Consider the following 17233-nt stretch of genomic DNA (forward strand, 5'->3'; position numbering starts at 1 on the left):
CTTTAAAACACACAGAGACACACAACTGCGCAGTGGCAAGCATGGAGCAATCAAGTTACTGTGGAAAATGGCCTTCTTTTAAAAAGGTATACTCAGCTGGTGAGGAACAATTCCTAAATATCAAATAGAAAGCAGTTTTGAGGAAGAAGGCTAACCAAGGACAAAATTGCTGACTCCTGCTTAGACTACTACAACAATAAAGCAAAATTTGATTTATCGGGCCAAATCACAGAATACTTTTTTTCATTTCCACTTCATCCACCTTACGTTAGGCTTTAAAAGAGCTGCTTAACTCTTTTAACACTTGTTCTTCACTAAGCATTTAACAGCGGTGTGGAGGTCAGGTTTACATTCCAGGAATTGCACCTAAAGACAAACTCATGCAAACTCAAAACACATTGGGTGTAATGACAGCTGGGATGGCCAAAGTCTTTGTGGGCTCACCGTATGTAATCTTTGGGTTACCTTTGCATCCTAGTGACTAGTCAGGGAGGAAGGACCAGAACATCTTGCTCTGGCTTCATTCAGCAACCTGCTATTTGTTTTGTTTATCAGGATTAGAGTAAATGGAAGTTATTCTATAAAGATGAATGACATTTAACTGAGGAGGGCAGGGAAGGAATGGCAGAGACAGCAGACATCAGGTCACTGGAATGGTGACTAGGAATGTCACTCTGTCACACACTTTGGGGTTACTGTCAAGCCTACTGGAAATTTCAGAGAGAAGGAAAGAAGGAAAGGCTTAAGGCTTACAAGGAAATGAATCCGGCCTTCAAACTCCAGAGCAATCAATAGAGGACAACTCTTTATGATGTTACCATGGCATACCTTCCAAATATGGCAAGCCTCCAGTAGATAAGGTCAAAAATGCAGCTGATTATGCAAAGCTGCTCAGGGCAGTGGTGGAACTGAGTATAGCATTTCACCTGAGGCCATTTGTGATGCTAGTGTGTAAATACGGGGAGGAGAAATCAATTCACTTCATTGCTTTATCCAAAAGAATTAAGAGTGGCCAATAAATTAATACATTTGATGTGAAGAGAATGCGACATTCAGTTCTTTAGGATGCAATTCTAAACTACCTGGGAATAAGCCTGACTGAATTCAATAGGAGATACTTCTGAGTACAGTAGAACCTTGGTTGTCAAACAAAATCCATTCCAGAAGACTGTTCGACTTCCAAAACATTTGACAAATGAGGTGCAAAGGGCTGTTGGCAATTTCCATTGAGAAAATGGAAAAACACGCAGCGGAAGCCGTTCGACTTCCGAGGCGCATTCGAAAATGGAAGCAATTCCGGGTTTTTGGCGTTTGGGTTCTGAAACGTTTGGCTTCCAAGACGCTCAAAAACCAAGGTTCCATGTAAATGTGATTAATATTGAGCTATTACTTAGGATCCAGTCTGATTGGACTTGGTAAGCCTTACTTCTCTGAGGAAGCATAACTAATACCGTGTTTCTCCTAAAATAAGACGGTCCTCAAAAATAAGCCATGCCAGGCTTTTAAGTAGTAGTATAAATATAAGACATCCCCCGAAAATAAGCCGGGGGTGGGAGCCGCTTCAGGGAGCGCAGCGCAGCGCGAAGAGCCTGGTGAGAGGCCGCTGCGGCTGCAGGTGAAGCCCGGGATCTGCGTGGGCGACTGGGGGCGAACGCACTGAGCGTTGCGGCGGTGGCGAAGAAGCGCCCGATCAGCCCGCTTCTCAGCTGATCGGGCGCCTCTTCGCTACCGCCGCAGCGCTCAGTGCGTTCGCCCCCAGTCGCCCACGCAGATCCCGGGCTTCACCTGCAGCCGCAGCTGCCTCTCAACAGGCTCTTTGCGCTGCCGCTTCGGGGAGCACAGCGCAGCGCGAAGAGCCTGGTGAGAGGCAGCTGCGGCTGCAGGTGAAGCCCGGGATCTGCGTGGGCGACTGGGGGCGAACGCACTGAGCGCTGCGGCGGTGGCGAAGAAGCGCCCGATCAGCCCGCTTCTCAGCTGATCGGGCGCCTCTTCGCTACCGCCGCAGCGCTCAGTGCGTTCGCCCCCAGTCGCCCACGCAGATCCCGGGCTTCACCTGCAGCCGCAGCTGCCTCTCAACAGGCTCTTCGCGCTGCGCTGTGCTCCCCGAAGCGGCAGCACGAAGAGCCCGGTGAGAGGCAGCTGCGGCTGCAGGTGAAGCCCGGGATCTGCGTGGGCGACTGGGGGCGAACGCACTGAGCGCTGCGGCGGTGGCGAAGAAGCGCCCGATCAGCCCGCTTCTCAGCTGATCGGGCGCCTCTTCGCCACCGCCGCAGCGCTCAGTGCGTTCGCCCCCAGTCGCCCACGCAGATCCCGGGCTTCACCTGCAGCCGCAGCTGCCTCTCAACGGGCTCTTCGCGCTGCCGCTTCGGGGAGCACAGTGCAGCGCGGAGAGCCTGTTGAGAGGCAGCTGCGGCTGCAGGTGAAGCCCGGGATCTGCGTGGGCGACTGGGGGCGAACGCACTGAGCGCTGCGGCGGTGGCGAAGAGGCGCCCGATCAGCCCGCTTCTCAGCTGATCGGGCGCCTCTTCGCTACCGCCGCAGCGCTCAGTGCGTTCACCCCCAGTCGCCCACGCAGATCCCGGGCTTCACCTGCAGCCGCAGCTGCCTCTCACCGGGCTCTTCGTGCTGCCGCTTCGGGGAGCACAGTGCAGCGCGAAGAGCACTCTTCTGGTGCTCTTGTGCGTGCGTGCGCGCGAGGGAGAAGTCCCCTTTTCCTTACCCAGGTGCACACACACACACACCGTTTCGCCTCGCTCCGTCTCTCCCCCCTCCGCAAAGACACCAAAAAAAAAAAAGACATCCCCTGAAAATAAGCCGTGGTGTGTTTTTTGGGAACAAAAATAAATATAAGACGTGTCTTATTTTAGGAGAAACACGGTATTATCCTGTTAATCTTGTTGGCATTAGCAAGTGACTGATATTCTTTTTAGAACATATCATCCCACGCCATTAGCCATGCTGGCTGGGTCTGATGGAAGCTTGAGCTCTGGGGAGCCACAGGTCCCATTCTCACCCCCTCCACAGTAAAACATGAAAGAGATACAGGTTATTTAATCCAGAAATGGTGTGATTATTGTCACCTATTCCAAAATCTTCCTTTATGACTCTGACTGAGAATAGTGGTATCCTTGCTTTATTTGCACGTATCTACAGCAAGTTCTATCCTTGAATCTCAAGAGATTAGTAAGAGCACTCACAACAGAAATGAAAAGTTAGGCATCCGAAAAATACCGCTTCTGAACAAAAATCTGTGATGGGATCAAAACCTAGGCTGGAAGCCTTCCTTGGAAAGTGCTTTGTGCTTGAAATACAGGAAATAAATTGCTTTCCCCCCTTCAGCGTCCATTATGAGCAAAGTCAGTAATGCATACAAAACCATTTTATAAACTTGTTATAAAGACTCACTTCAGAGCCTCAAAAAGAAAATGCTTATACACAATAAAATGTATTTCATTGCAATCTGCTTTCCCCCTTATGAGATGCTTTGGAATAGCTGATTTATAAAACACAGCTTTTAAAGTACACCATAATTACATAAACTGATAATATTTTGAATAAATTTATAGCAATCAAGTTAACTACAGTAAGAGTGCTTTTATTACATATTCTAGATTGTTACATATTTAATGGCTCATTGAACAAAGAAACAATCATTGTTTCTTTTTTCTTTTTACTTTCTTAATACAAACAGTAACTGCAAGCAATAAAAAGGGGAAGAAGTGCTGAAATGATGAAATATCATCTATACAGTGTTAAGTAAGACAAAATTTACCCCTTTAAGATCTGGATACCTCTTAAATTTTACGCAGACTGAGAAAAATGATGTTATTTATTTATCTCAAGAAAAGAGAAAAACTAGCTATATGAATCGGAAGCATCAAGAAATGAGACACAGACAGTGCTGAAATTGCATAAATCAGTGTCCTGTGCAAGACAACTGAAGAGGAACAATTTCCCTCAGTTTAATACCCGCTCTCTTACCTTGTGTTCCACTCCAGAACGTCAATGTTCCTAGTTGCACAGTACTATAGGGATAGGTCTAGTCTGGTGATAACTGAAAACATTTAATAGGCAATGCCTTCCTCTTTCATTCCCTTCAAGCTCTATCCAGGGCTGGTATAGCTACTGATAGGTTAGTATAGTTGACAGAGGGAGTTCCCAGCATGGGAAGAAAGTGAGATGTCCCTTTGTGTTGATCTTTTTGTGCCAAATGGGAGTATTCTGGTGATGCGTGCGTAGAAGAGCACACACAGATTGAGGTGGGTAAGTGTTTCATCCTAAAATGAAAACTCATTTCTTGACTATAGCTCATGGATAAAGAGAGAGCTTAACTTGGATGCCTGGTTTGGACCACATGCTAAGCCAAAACTTGGCTGAGCTGATACACCACACTAAGCTAAAAAAAAAAAAAAAAACCAGGGAGAAGCAAGGTGGGTTCCAGTAAGCCACCATCTGTCTTGCCTCATCATGACAACCAGCAGGGGCGTACCCAGGATCAAAACTAGGGGGGGGCAAGGCACGGGAGGGGAGGGGCCACAAAGTGGGAACGTGGGCGGGGCTACGGAGAATGATGATGATGGTGATGATGACGTAAGAATAAAAATGAAAATAATAAAAGTAACGTATCCTCGCAGCGCCTGGCTCTCCTTCTAGATCCCAGCCCGGCCTCCTCCTCCTCCTCTTCCCTGCCCGGCGCCTTCCTCCTCAAGAGGAAGCCTTTCTAGAGGCGGCGGGCGGCCTTCTCCGCCGACAGAGGCGGCCTGGAAGTGAGCGCTGAGGCAACTCTCTCTTCTCCCTCCGCCGGGACATCAGGCTTGGGGCCTCCTCTTCCGTGGGTGCCAGCGATCGCTAAAGATCGCGGCGGCGGCAGCAGCACTCCTGGCGGGCGCGGCGACATCACACCTGGCAGCCGCGTGTGAACCACGCGGTGGAGGGCAGGCGCCCAGGAGCACGGCCGCTGGCAATAACAGACAGCGCTGTAGCGCCGACGGCCCCGCCAGCAAGCCCGGGGCGGAAGCAGTCGCACTCCCTCCCAGCTCCTGCCGAGCTCCCAAGGAGTGCAGGAGCGCCAGCAGCGCACCTTGCGGCCGCAGGTGAACCATGCGGAGGAGGGAGGCCGAGGGCAGGCACCCAGGAGCGTGGCCGCTGGCAACTATAGAGACGCCGACAGCCCCGACAGCAAGCCCGGGGCGGAAGCAGCCGCGCTCCCTCCCAGCTCCTGCCGAGCTCCCAAGGAGTGCAGGAGCGCCGGTGGCGCACCTGGCGGCCGCAGGTGAACCATGCGGAGGAGGGAGTCCGAGGGCAGGCGTCCAGGAGCGCGGCCTCTGGCAACTACAGAGATGCCGCAGCGCCGACGGCCCCACCAGCAAGCCCGGGGCGGAAGCAGCCGCGCTCCCTCCCAGCTCCTGCCCAGCTCCCAAGGAGCGCGGCAGCGTCAGTGGCGCACCTGCCGGCCGCGGGGAAACCATGCGGTGGAGGGAGGCCGAGGGCAGGCTGTAGCACGGAGCTCGGCCACCTCTCGGGAAGCTGGAGGGCGCAGCGCGGCGGGCGGGAACGCTGAACCTGCGCTCCGCCGGGCTGTGCTCCGCCTCCACCTCTGCCCACCAACCCCGCCGGCCCTGCTTCTAGGTAAGGGCAGCTGCCCTCACCTGCCCCGTGCTGGGTACGCCCATGACAACCAGGCCTATCTTAAGAGCCTCTACAGCACTATTTCTATTAAAACATATTGATTCCCTCAACAATGGACTATCATGCCACCTTAGCAGGCACCTATAATGCCGATTAAGCTATATAAAGAAGCAGCAACAATGGCAACAAACTACAGATCAAATATGACTTACATCTGTTAAAGTCATCAAATAACAGGACTTAGCATAGCACTAAGCAGGTGGCGCTCTGTGGGTTAAACCACAGAGCCTAGGGCTTGTCAATCAGAAAGTTGGTGGTTCGAATCACCACAACGGGTGAGATCCCGTTGCTCGGTCCCAGCTCCTGCCAACCTAGCAGTTTGAAAGCACGTCAAAGTGCAAGTAGATAAATAGGTACCGCTACAGCACGAAGGTAAGCGCTGTTTCCATGTGCTGCTCTGGTTCGCCAGAAGTGGCTTTGTCATGCTGGCCACATGACCTGGAAGCTGTATGCTGGCTCCCTCGGCAAATAATGCGAGATGAGAGCCGCAACCCCAGAGTCGGTCACAACTGGACCTAATGGTCAGGGGTCCCTTTACCTTTAAGAAAATAAATGAGAAGGGCCTCAGAAGACAGGAAGATTCAAAAGATAATAAAATGTCTGTTAAATGTTTGGTACCCACCAAACCATTGCTTTGAATTATGTCTGGAAACAAATTAGAAGCCAGTGTAGATCTTAATAACGCAAGAAATAAGTTCATCATGGTTTAAAAATCGGGGAGGACAAGTAATTTATACTGCTTCTTACTGAAGTAATTTTTGGGTGGCTCTGATTCCCATTATCACAATCTCAGTTGAGAAAAGCAAACATTTAAGAGTTCAAAAGAAATACCATACCAAAAAAGAACAGAAAAAGCTACCAGCAAATAGGTAAATTGAAGAAGATTAACTAGCTAGTAACTTAGTATATAAAGCTACCATATATTTCTTTCTGCCCACTGTCATTTGCTAAGTGACCATATCATGGTTTAAAATCTTGCTAAAATTGTGTTGAAATTAGTGGGATAAAAAAAAAGCTAAGAGAACACATTTACTTAACAACTTTGGCAGTTTCTCTGTGTTCCCTTCTACAAATAACTCTGCCACATGGCAAATACAGTCTGCCTTGTGTAGCATTGTCTGAACAAAGCAACTATCAACCCTAAATGTGCTAAACAATTTATAAGTACAATGTGGCAGATTTGTACTGGAATTCTTTACACTATAGAAGGAAACAAATTGTGGGGTGCTCCTGAAGACCTGCATTGGAACTGGTGTTTTTAAAATTATTTTAGTGCAATTATGGCATAGTTTTCAACGAGGTGTTAAACCTGCATGTAGCCCATATCACTTTAGACTGTAGACGGGAATTCAAATGCCTGATTGCTCTTTCATACCAGAAAAATACGATATAAAGAAAAAAAGGAGGAAAACTAGCATTTAAGGAAGAAAGGTTCTAGGTTGTTTCTTTTCCTTATGTAGTAATTTTCTACATGTTGAAATTAGATCACTTGAGTCCCCACCTGCAGTCTGAAGTGGTAGAACCAAATCCCAGGTTCATTGACACATTGAGAACTCTGCTCTGGTGATGGAGTAAAGAGCAAGTTTTCAGGTGATATGAAGATGGCAAAATCCTAAACAGAATAAAAAGACCTCCAATCTTTCCAAAATGGATGAATGAGGAATCAAAAGGTAGAAGTTCCCAACCACATAATACCCAAGGCAAAGGTTTTGGCATTATTGCACACAGATGGGGAAAACAATCACATGCATTGTGACTAATAGGTTAAAATTCAACATTTGGAGGTGGCTAGAGACTGAAAGTAAAACAGTGCATGTACAGATGTACAGGGCATGTACACACACAAACACAAATACACTTCCACCCTGTGGAATGCCCTCTCATCAGATGAATAAAAGGTCACCTTTTTTATTTATGAACTGATTCACAATAGGTTTCAAACCGAGGAATACTGGTTTGAAATACAGAATTAACAAATGAGAATTAATTCTCGGAAATCAGAGCAAATTTTTTGTGGGGTGTCAGATAAGAGAAAGGAAAGGGTTGGGGGGGGGGGAATGCAGCTCAAGGGGTGCATTCACTTTTGGTCACATGGACAGCAGGTGTGGCTCCCCCCCCCCACATTATTGTTTGCATGAACATGCAGGCCATACACTGTCCTGAGTAAAAGGGCTATTGTTCCTTCCCCACTCTTCAAATGACCAAAGAGACGAGTTGCATTTTTTATCCTCAACGTAGTACTGAGCTGTGTGGAGTGTTTTAAACCTTTTTGCCCAACCCAACACTGTGATGGATATCAAAATCATGTCAGGACTCTCTGTGCTGTTTTTCAGTGGCAGAAAATTAGTTTGAGGGCAAGCAGGCTGTGGGGAGAAGGCTTAGGGGAATTAATCTGACCAAAGTTCCCTGGCATTCAAAAACAATTTCTTCAGATACCAACATCAGTAAGTTTTTTGTGGGTCAAATCACCTTTATCAGAAGTTTTAAGTTCATAAGAACATAAGCAGAGCCTGCTGGATCAGGCCAATGGCCCATCTAGTCCAGCATCCTGGAGAAGCCAGTATAAATTGCATTTTCAGCTGAATCTGAGGGAACCACTTGAAGCATCTGTTGTGTTGAGCTATCTCAATTGCTTTTGTTTGATTTGCTCATTGCAAACAGCTGAAAGGATGTAAATTTTGATAATAAGCTTAATTTGCAATGTAGGTTTAATAATTTCGATCACAGCTGTAATGGAGGACACTGTCCTACACTTAACAAAATATCCTAATAGTGGTTCTGGTTAACAGTTTGTTCAAAGTGGGCTGCAAATCCTGCAGACAATTGACTGGGCTTACCAAAAAACTGAGTGAGAATCCCTTCCAGGAAAATATGCATATGTTTGCATTATCAGCCAACATGGATTAAATATTTTTACTGTCTTGCAGAACAGTTAACAATATGTAGATGGTAGTAGAAAGCACACATATTTGCTACCACTAAAATTATGCTTCAAGCATTAAATTTAACATGTCTGAGTCAACTCTGCATTGTGTTGGACTTTTAAACTCTGAGAATAAGTGTATTTAATTTTTTTTAAGATAGCTTAGATCAGGCATCCCCAAACTGCAGCCCTCCAGATGTTTTGGCCTACAACTCCCATGATCCCTAGCTAACAGGACCAGTGGTCGGGGAAGATGGGAATTGTAGTCCAAAACATCTGGAGGGCCGAGGTTTGGGGATGCCTGGCTTAGAGCACAAATCTCTAAAGTGATTTTTTAACTAAGCTTATTAAGTTATGCAATCTTCTTTAGAACAATTTAATCTGAAATAATAAAAACACCAATAAAGCGTAAAAGCAATACTAAATCCATCCAAGTGTGGTTCCTACCTTGGCAGAACACTCTTGAGCACTGCAGCTACAAATGCATTTCTCTCCCAATGCATCCCACAGTGAAAAGAATTAAGCAGCTGGGAGACAATTTATTCATAATATCTGACATAAGTCAGCTTTAACTTTCTCTTGTTTTGATTTGAAATTGCTAGCATTTTTGGCAGCATGCCCTTTGTAGACATTCCCTCACATTTGATAACCTTTGTCGTATATATTGCGGCCCAGGTTTTCCAAATCATCATGAGCAATTGAATTGAATTAGTAACAGAGTGTTTCCGTGATTTATTTATAAACTCCTTCCATTTCTGTCTTTATGAACCCCAATCCTTTAGGTTTGAGTATTCTCTAAACAATGCATCTAGTCCTTCATTTCATGCATAAATGCAGTAACACACACACACACTCCACCAGTGTACTCAATTTCTCTAACTGCTCAAGATGTTAGGAGTTCCTTTAGGCTTCTTGCTTTCCTATATATAAGCAAAAGTTTCAACTATGGTATTTATACTGACAAATTAATTCTAGTGAGTGTTATAAATCTATAATCAAAGTTTCAATTCACTACTTTTTGCCACAGAAAATGTTAGGGAAGGCTATATACTATACTATACTATAATTTTTGTGTTTGTGCAGATGTACATGATGTGTGTGTGTGTGTGTGTGTGTGTGTGTGGTTTGCAGCTCCTTAATAACCTGTTCAGACAGCAAAATCCCAGCCCCCTTTTATTTTAAATGTGCCAAGACTAAAAATCTATTGATTTCATGAGAAACGAGTCCCAGCATGAATCCGTCGCATTTTCTGCTATTGCAAGGTACAGAGAGAATGAAATTATTCATTAGGACTCCTATTGCTAAACATTTCTTCCTACAGATCTGTTACCTTGCAAAATATACCATTTATCATACCATTTTAACACTGCACATGTAATAGTAATCCATCACAAGTCAATAGATTTCTCTGAATAAAACTAAGGAAAATGATCTAGCTTCCAGCAGGGGAAGCGCAACAGGGTTGGCCATATCTATTTTGGGCTTAATATGTATGTTTATTTCCTAAGAAGTAGAAGTCCTCGCTAAAATTCATAGTTAACCCTGCACAGATTGCTAGATATTCAGGGCCTCCTGTCACCGCATGGAATTGCTTTCACAAACAGTTATTTGTTTGAGAAGCCAACCTGTCTCTATCACCCCATCATCTACAAAAGCAAATAAAACAGATCATCCTTTGGGGGTTCATAGTACTGGATTTCTAGACAAAGCAAGAAAGGCAATCCACAACTCTGAGGTGCCCCATGCCTGACACCAGATTCCCACAGTCGGCAGCCATGGTGCCTAGGCAGCCCTGCCACCTCCTGCCCTCCTAGCTAGGTTCTCCTCCCTTCTTAGGGCGAGGGAGGGAAGGTCTTGCTGTCAGTGGATACTCTAAAGCCATGGGGAAAAGGGGGGAAGTATGGAAGGAAGAGGTTGCTGCCTATCAACAACAGAGTAAGCTGGGAGGAATTGCTGTCAACAGGGCCGTCTTACCCATAGGCGCTAGGGGTGCAGGGCACCCAGGCGCCAGGCTTTCAGGGGCACCAGGCCGAGAGTCTGGGGCCCGAGAGTTGAGTCCAAGGAAGAGCCCACCCATCAGTTCGCCACGAGTTCGGGGGCGACCGAGCCAGCGAGACGCTGAGGCAGGCGGCCGGCTCTGCCTTCCTGCACGCCTGAGACTGGGCAACCAGAAGGGGTGCCAGGCAGATCTTTGCACCCCGGCGCTGCATATGCTTAAGACAGCCCTGGCAGTCAACATCACCATGTAAAGTATGGAGTGGCAAAGGCAGGCAGGAGATGAAGGCAATGTGGACCGACAGTGTTATATGCCCCAGGACCCACATCCCGCTATGTGCAGCTCTGGGTTGGAATGTAGAGGAGTACGCATGAATTCAAGCAGACAGGAGAATTTGGCATATTCCTCCACCAGTTAAGATTTTGTTTACATTTTTCTCTTTCTTATCTAGGTGAAAAGAATAGCCGCAAGCAGGGAAATTAAAGTAACAAGGACAGTAAAAAACTTGTAGTGTGAAGCTGTCTGAGTTCACTTGTAACACTAAGACCATTTGTGTGTGTGTGTGGGGGGGGGGGTTTAACAATCCACGGTTAAGCTGCTGGGCCTTGCTTGCATGATCGAATAAACCATGGCTTAGTACTACATGTGAACCAGCTTGCTGTAACAAACTGCATTTTTGAGGGCCTCCTCAGACTCTGCTAATTGGAACAGTTTCAGCATGGCTGAAGTCTCAGGCTTAGACCCTCACCATGTAAATAAGGACTTTGGGCACAGCCTGTGCTAAATCAACATGCAAATTACATGACTTTGGTGTGCTATTCAGCATGTCACAAAAAATTTAAGGTAATATAAAAATTACTTTGCATGTATAAACTATGTAACAGAGCCAAATGATAACAATGGTGCAATCAAACCAATTGGTGTTGGGAAGGGATCAACTGGTCTGTTTGCCTATTGCAGGTTCACCCATTGTAGATTTCACTTGACTGTAAAACTTGCAATGATGGGGTCGTGGGAAGAACCCCTTGCCTGTCCTCTCTCCTTCTCTCTACCTATCTCCACACAAGGGAACTTGTACATATGGAACTTCTGCTATAGTGAGATGCTTCACTCATCCTGTGGCTGAATGTGACCCACTAAATTTACAGGTAGATTTAGATTAGCTTTAATAGATTTCTTACCCAGCCTTTATTATGAGATTCCAACAATGGAATTGTTAACAATGAAAATATACAATATTTTTTAAAATCAGTTAAAAGACATCTGCATTACATGGCTTTCAATACCAGCTGAAGATGTTTCTCTTCGCCAAGGCTTTTGGGGGGTGGATGATTTTTGCAGCCCATTTGCAATTAGTATTATTAGTTCTTTTACACATACATTTATTCATTAAGAGAAATTAATTGGCCTTATCTGATGGTGGTAGGGGGGCAATGGGAAGGAAGGGAGGAACAGCAGGACATGAAATTCAAACAGTGGGTGGATGATAACTACTTTAATACTGATTTAAAGCCTAATTTATAGATGTGTTGAGATAAGGGATTTTATTTGGTCCCTATGACAAAGAGATGATGAAGACACTTGGTACAGGAGAGGGACTGCCAGAAACATCAGGTGAAACTGTCAAGCTCCCCTATTATTTTTGCTACTGGATGCTGCAAATTGTTAATGTAATTTTGTTATATTTATAGTAGTGAAATGTATGTGTTTTTTTTTCCTGTACTGCACCATTGTTTTATTACATTATGAAATTGTTTTTGCACTTTTGGATTTTGAAAGACATTCCTGTTTACTTTGTTGTAAGTCACTTTAAACATGATGTGTGGGTGTGGGTGTTTAAGAGTGGCATACAAATAACATTATGAATGAATGACACTTAAGTAATGCCTATCGTAGTCAAACTTTCTATAGAATGGCGCTTCTCCCAAACATCTCCTCTTCAAGTTTGCTAAGTTGTAGTGCAATGGGAATTACTTTACTTTGATTTCTGTATACAAACTAACTGCACATAAATTTATTATCTTTATTTTTCTGCAAGGGAGAAAGATACATATTTTACTATCAAACAATATTGCTTTGATATTATTTCACTACTTATTTGTCAGTGTTCTAGAAGTACCAATAAAGTATGACTACAAAAAATAATAATCTCCAAGCTATTCATTAAGCTAATCATTCATAAAAGAAAACATCTAGCCCAGGCATAGGCAAACTTGGCCCTCCAGCTGTTTTGGGACTACAATTCCCATCATCCCTGACCACTGGTCCTGTTAGCTAGGGATGATGGGAGTTGTAGTCCCAAAACAGCTGGAGGGCCGAGTTTGCCTATGCCTGATCTAGCACAAAGTAATTACTATATGAATATTCTTACAGTTCCTCAGATAAAATAAGACCACAGAATCCCATCTTTACCAAGGCCTCCTGGCTCTTAACACCACAAAAAACAAACAAACTACTGGTAAACATGGTAAACATATTTGCAATTGTACTTGCAATACAGTGACAAAATAATGTAAGCATGCTTTGTTGTTAAAATAATTTACAGCATTCTACAAACTGTATTTCAATAAGGAAGACTGCCCATCTGTGTGCTTTTTCTACAATCAAGACACCACCTCAATATACTTAAGAACATTCACAGGAGCAACACCAATGCTGAAAACAGGTTTACTCCTTTCTCTCCTCTTGCGGCAGTGAGTGGGTGGGGGACAGCACTGGCAGGGCATCCTGGGAGGTGAGGTATAGTATGTACAGGCCGAGGACAGGGCCATTGGTGCAGTTCTGAAATTGCTCCAACAGCAAGAGATCATTACGGATGGCAGATGCTTTGCTAGCTTCAGGAGCCACAAACGAAATGCAGAAGCTGCGAGGGCAGTGGCATCCAGTGCAGCAGAGTAAGGTTCTTGGAAAACAGTTGCACTGTAGCATGGAGCAGTCAATAGACTGAAGAGGCAGTTTGGGACCTACTGGGGTGCAGAAATTGGTATGTAGGCTAACAGTAATCTGGACACTTATGGAAGGATGACCATCAGTTGGCCAACCAATGGGATGGGAGATCTGGGAATGAACTAAAAGAGAAGAGGCCAAAAGTCATTTTATTGCATCTTTGGGGCAATGATTTGTGATTATTTAGGGAACAGAACTGATTCTCCATTGCTGACTGAGCACCTGAAGGAACAGTGGTTGTGTTTATACATAAATTGTTCTCAGCGTGGAGGAGGGAAAATGATGGCGGGTGATAAAGCCACTTGACAACTTGCGTAGATGAGACAAGGTAAACCTACCTGAACAGGGCAATGATAGAATTCCAGCTGATTCTACAGCAAGGCCTAAAACTCTGTGCTCTGAAGCTTTCATGCAGTACCCTAAATGGTTTCCCAGCTGCAGAAAATAGTAAATCAGCTTTGTTGATCAACAATGAATTAGACTACAGCATAAAACCTTTCTACGGCTAACTTTTCCGCAAGGCAAAAGTGACAAAAGGTTAGACCCAGAAGACATAGAATGCAATCCTACAACCACTTGGCTGGGAGTGATCCCTATTGATATCAAGAGTTTTATTTACTGTGCAATCACACAAATACACCCTTGGAAGTCAATCATGTTCCAGTCATATTGAAAGCAGTTATTCTTCACTAACTTGTCCTGTTGATTTCAATGGGTCTGGATCCAACCTCATGTGTTGTATATCACAACAAAACATCTTTTCTTTTTTGGCACAAATTGAAATGCAGAGTTACTTACCCATGAAGTTGAGATAACCCTCTCCTCCCATGGCATGAGTTATGAGGCGAATCATTTTATGAAGCTGTATTCCTCGATCAATAACTGGGGTAAAAGGTGAGATGACACTCATGTTCTCATACATCTCTGCATCCATCAGCCGAAACGCCAGGGTCTTGTCGCCAACAAGAGCCTGCGTTGAGAAATAAAGGGGTGAGGAAAGAAATCTTCGGCGTATCATTGGTTCCCAAGCTACAAATTACATATATGTTCTAGTACAAATAAAATAACATGCTGCTCAACACAGTTAAACATTAGCAACTGTGCTGCTAGAAAATGAGCTCTGATCTCCTGTCAATTTTTGCCTGCCAGGGATGGAAGAGATAAAGCCCTTTGGCCAGAAAAGCTTCCTTACTTTGATCTTGATGTATAAATAGGGAAGGGACTCTCATGCAATACAAAACCCTGAAGAGCAATGGCTGTATTTTTTCCTAGAAAAAAGCTTCTGGTACTCACCATGACCCTCTTCCCCCCTTTTCTCTCTATCACGCTCTCTCCTGTACCTCCCCACAATTAATTAATGCCCCACTTTGCACGCCCATCCCCCTTATTCAATCTCACCCTCCACCTTGCCCCATCTGCTCTTCGCACCCAACCAGCATTCCACCCCTTCCCTTCCCCTTCTCCCAGCCGCACCATCTGCACCCACCTCTACAGCTTGCCCCAGCCACAGAACGGAGGACGGTAGTGCTAGCAGAAGAGGCTGCTGCCTCCTTCCCCTTCTCTCCCTCCCTCCCCGTCCACAAACATGCCTGCGTTTCTGTGTTCACCAAGATTTTTTTACCCTTCTTCATAAAATTTCCCTAGGTCTTTGAACAATATCTCAGAATTTCAATTTTCTTCTCAAGCTTTGTACCTGGTCATGACTCTCTGCGTACGCAATGTATTTCTCTCCGTATCGCCTATTTGTTAGTGTGAACACTATATTGCCCATATCCCAGTCTTCATCCTTAAGCTCCTTAATTATCTGCAAAATTAAAAAAGGAAGCATTCAAAATTACTGTTGTTTGTTACACTGTATCACTTTTTTCCATGCTTCCCCCTCTGAATTGTCAAGCTAACATTCGTATTCTGAGTCTTTCAGAAGAACTGAAATGGTAAAAGTCTACTTTTTGATGTCCCAAATGGTATTCTTCTTTCAATTCCATAATATACTGTAGCATTTTAAAGTCCATATTTTACTTTTCTGCCAAAACAGCTGCCAATGTCTGATTATTAACTATGCATGTCAGTGTTATTTAAATTGATTTTCTCTATACTTCTGTAAAACAATGAGGGCTACTTGCCATCATTTTAATGGTTGACTAAATGTAGCAATTTCACTGCTAAACCTTCCTGTTCCTTATTATGCAATACTGCATAAGCCTCTGATGACTGCTGAACCTTAAAAGAAGAAGAGTTATTTCTGTAGTGTTTCACTGGGTATTTTACTGTCTGGCATGCAGCATAGGAAATGCTTGGAGCAAGTTAAAAATTAATTAATATCAAAACAGGCTAATCTGCTATTAGACCGTGTCAAAATGAAAAGGCGAATTCTTTACTTTCATGTTGTTAATCTATGTGACAAAGTAGCTTGTGTGCAAAAATACAAAAAAATGTGCATACCATCTTTTTCTTTTGCTTAATATTGAGCACCAGGTATACAAACAAATCTTTATTAAGCTACATTTTTATTAGGAACAGGATTCACCTTCTATGCAGGTAGGTAGGTAAGTATAGGATGCTCACATAAAAAACAAGGATGTATAACTGTTTTTTGCTGTTAGCAGCACTTGTTTAATTTACAAAAATAGTGTTTCATTCAGGACTGTTCACATAAAAGGGAACCAAAAGATACACTACCTTACGGAACATGCCTGTATTGCCAGGACTCATACTTTGTACACTTTCCTTCCTACCCTGTTCAAGATGTATTAACAAATATCATCAGGGGAACATAACTTTGGAGAAAAAATGGCTCATGAAGGGACTAAGAAAGATGCTTCTCAGACACACAATTCCAACATGTTCATAGCAATTAGCTTAAGAAAGAGTTTTTCTTCAGGTGAGCTGGATCAAACACTGCAAAAATGTTAAATTTGTTCTACCAGACTATTATTATTATTATTTGGGGGGGGGGGACTGGCGGCTGAAAGAGTGAACTATGCTGAAGCTCCCCCGTTTTTTTAGGACCAGCTCAAAGTTATGCAGCTTCTTTTGCAAATGGGAAAAGCCCTGTTTTGGGGGGGATCAGCACACAGTTCTGCAGCTTTTTTTTGCAAAGGGGGAAAGCTCCATTTTTGAAGATCAGCTCAGAGTTGTGGAGCTTACCTTGCAAAGGGAAAAAATCCTGTTTTTTTTGCGGATCCACTCACAGTTCTGCAGCTTCTTTAGGAAAGGAAAGGGAGCCATTTCTACAGTTTCCAGACAGATAATCTAATCAGCCAGTCACATGTCGCTGGGGAAACACAACAATGGAGGCCTGGGCAAGGGGGTGGGGCCAGGAAGGGAGCTAGTGTCTCTTATCTCCCTCCCCGATCTCTTGCAATCAGCTGCTGAGCGGGTTCTTTTTCCCTCTTGTTAGCCTTTAGCTCTTTCTAAAAATAGCACGATCTGCTTTTTGCCCCTGGGCAATTCAGCATTCGGCTCCATGGACCATGCATTCGCTCCGTAAGACACACAGAATTTCCTCTTGCTTTTTAGGAGGAAAAAAGTGCGTCTAGTGGACATCTCTCAAAGTGGACAAAATATGGTAGTGGACATCTCTCAAAGTGCAGAAAAAGGTGATCCTGCTTTTATTTTTGCAGCTGTCAAGTGCACATACTAGTTACTTTTTTCTCTTAGTATTTTCAGTTCACATTAGT

At 44.4% G+C, this 17233-nt stretch overlaps 1 protein-coding gene across 2 annotated transcripts in view; it reads right to left on the reverse strand.

The window, feature by feature from the left end:
- The window catches only part of GBE1 (1,4-alpha-glucan branching enzyme 1), a 162434-nt gene that overhangs the window by 44129 nt on the left and 101072 nt on the right, over positions 1-17233 (reverse strand). For both annotated transcript variants that reach the window (XM_035114821.3, XM_035114820.3), the window contains exons 11-12: positions 15247-15357; positions 14352-14523 (exon numbers count right to left, since the gene is read on the reverse strand). In XM_035114821.3, coding sequence (XP_034970712.2) covers positions 14352-14523; positions 15247-15357 — 283 coding nt within the window. The remainder of the gene's footprint in view (positions 1-14351; positions 14524-15246; positions 15358-17233) is intronic.

This window comes from Zootoca vivipara, chromosome 4 (genome assembly GCF_965207765.1).
Source record: "Zootoca vivipara chromosome 4, rZooViv2.hap1.1, whole genome shotgun sequence".
Classification (NCBI taxonomy): domain Eukaryota; kingdom Metazoa; phylum Chordata; class Lepidosauria; order Squamata; family Lacertidae; genus Zootoca; species Zootoca vivipara.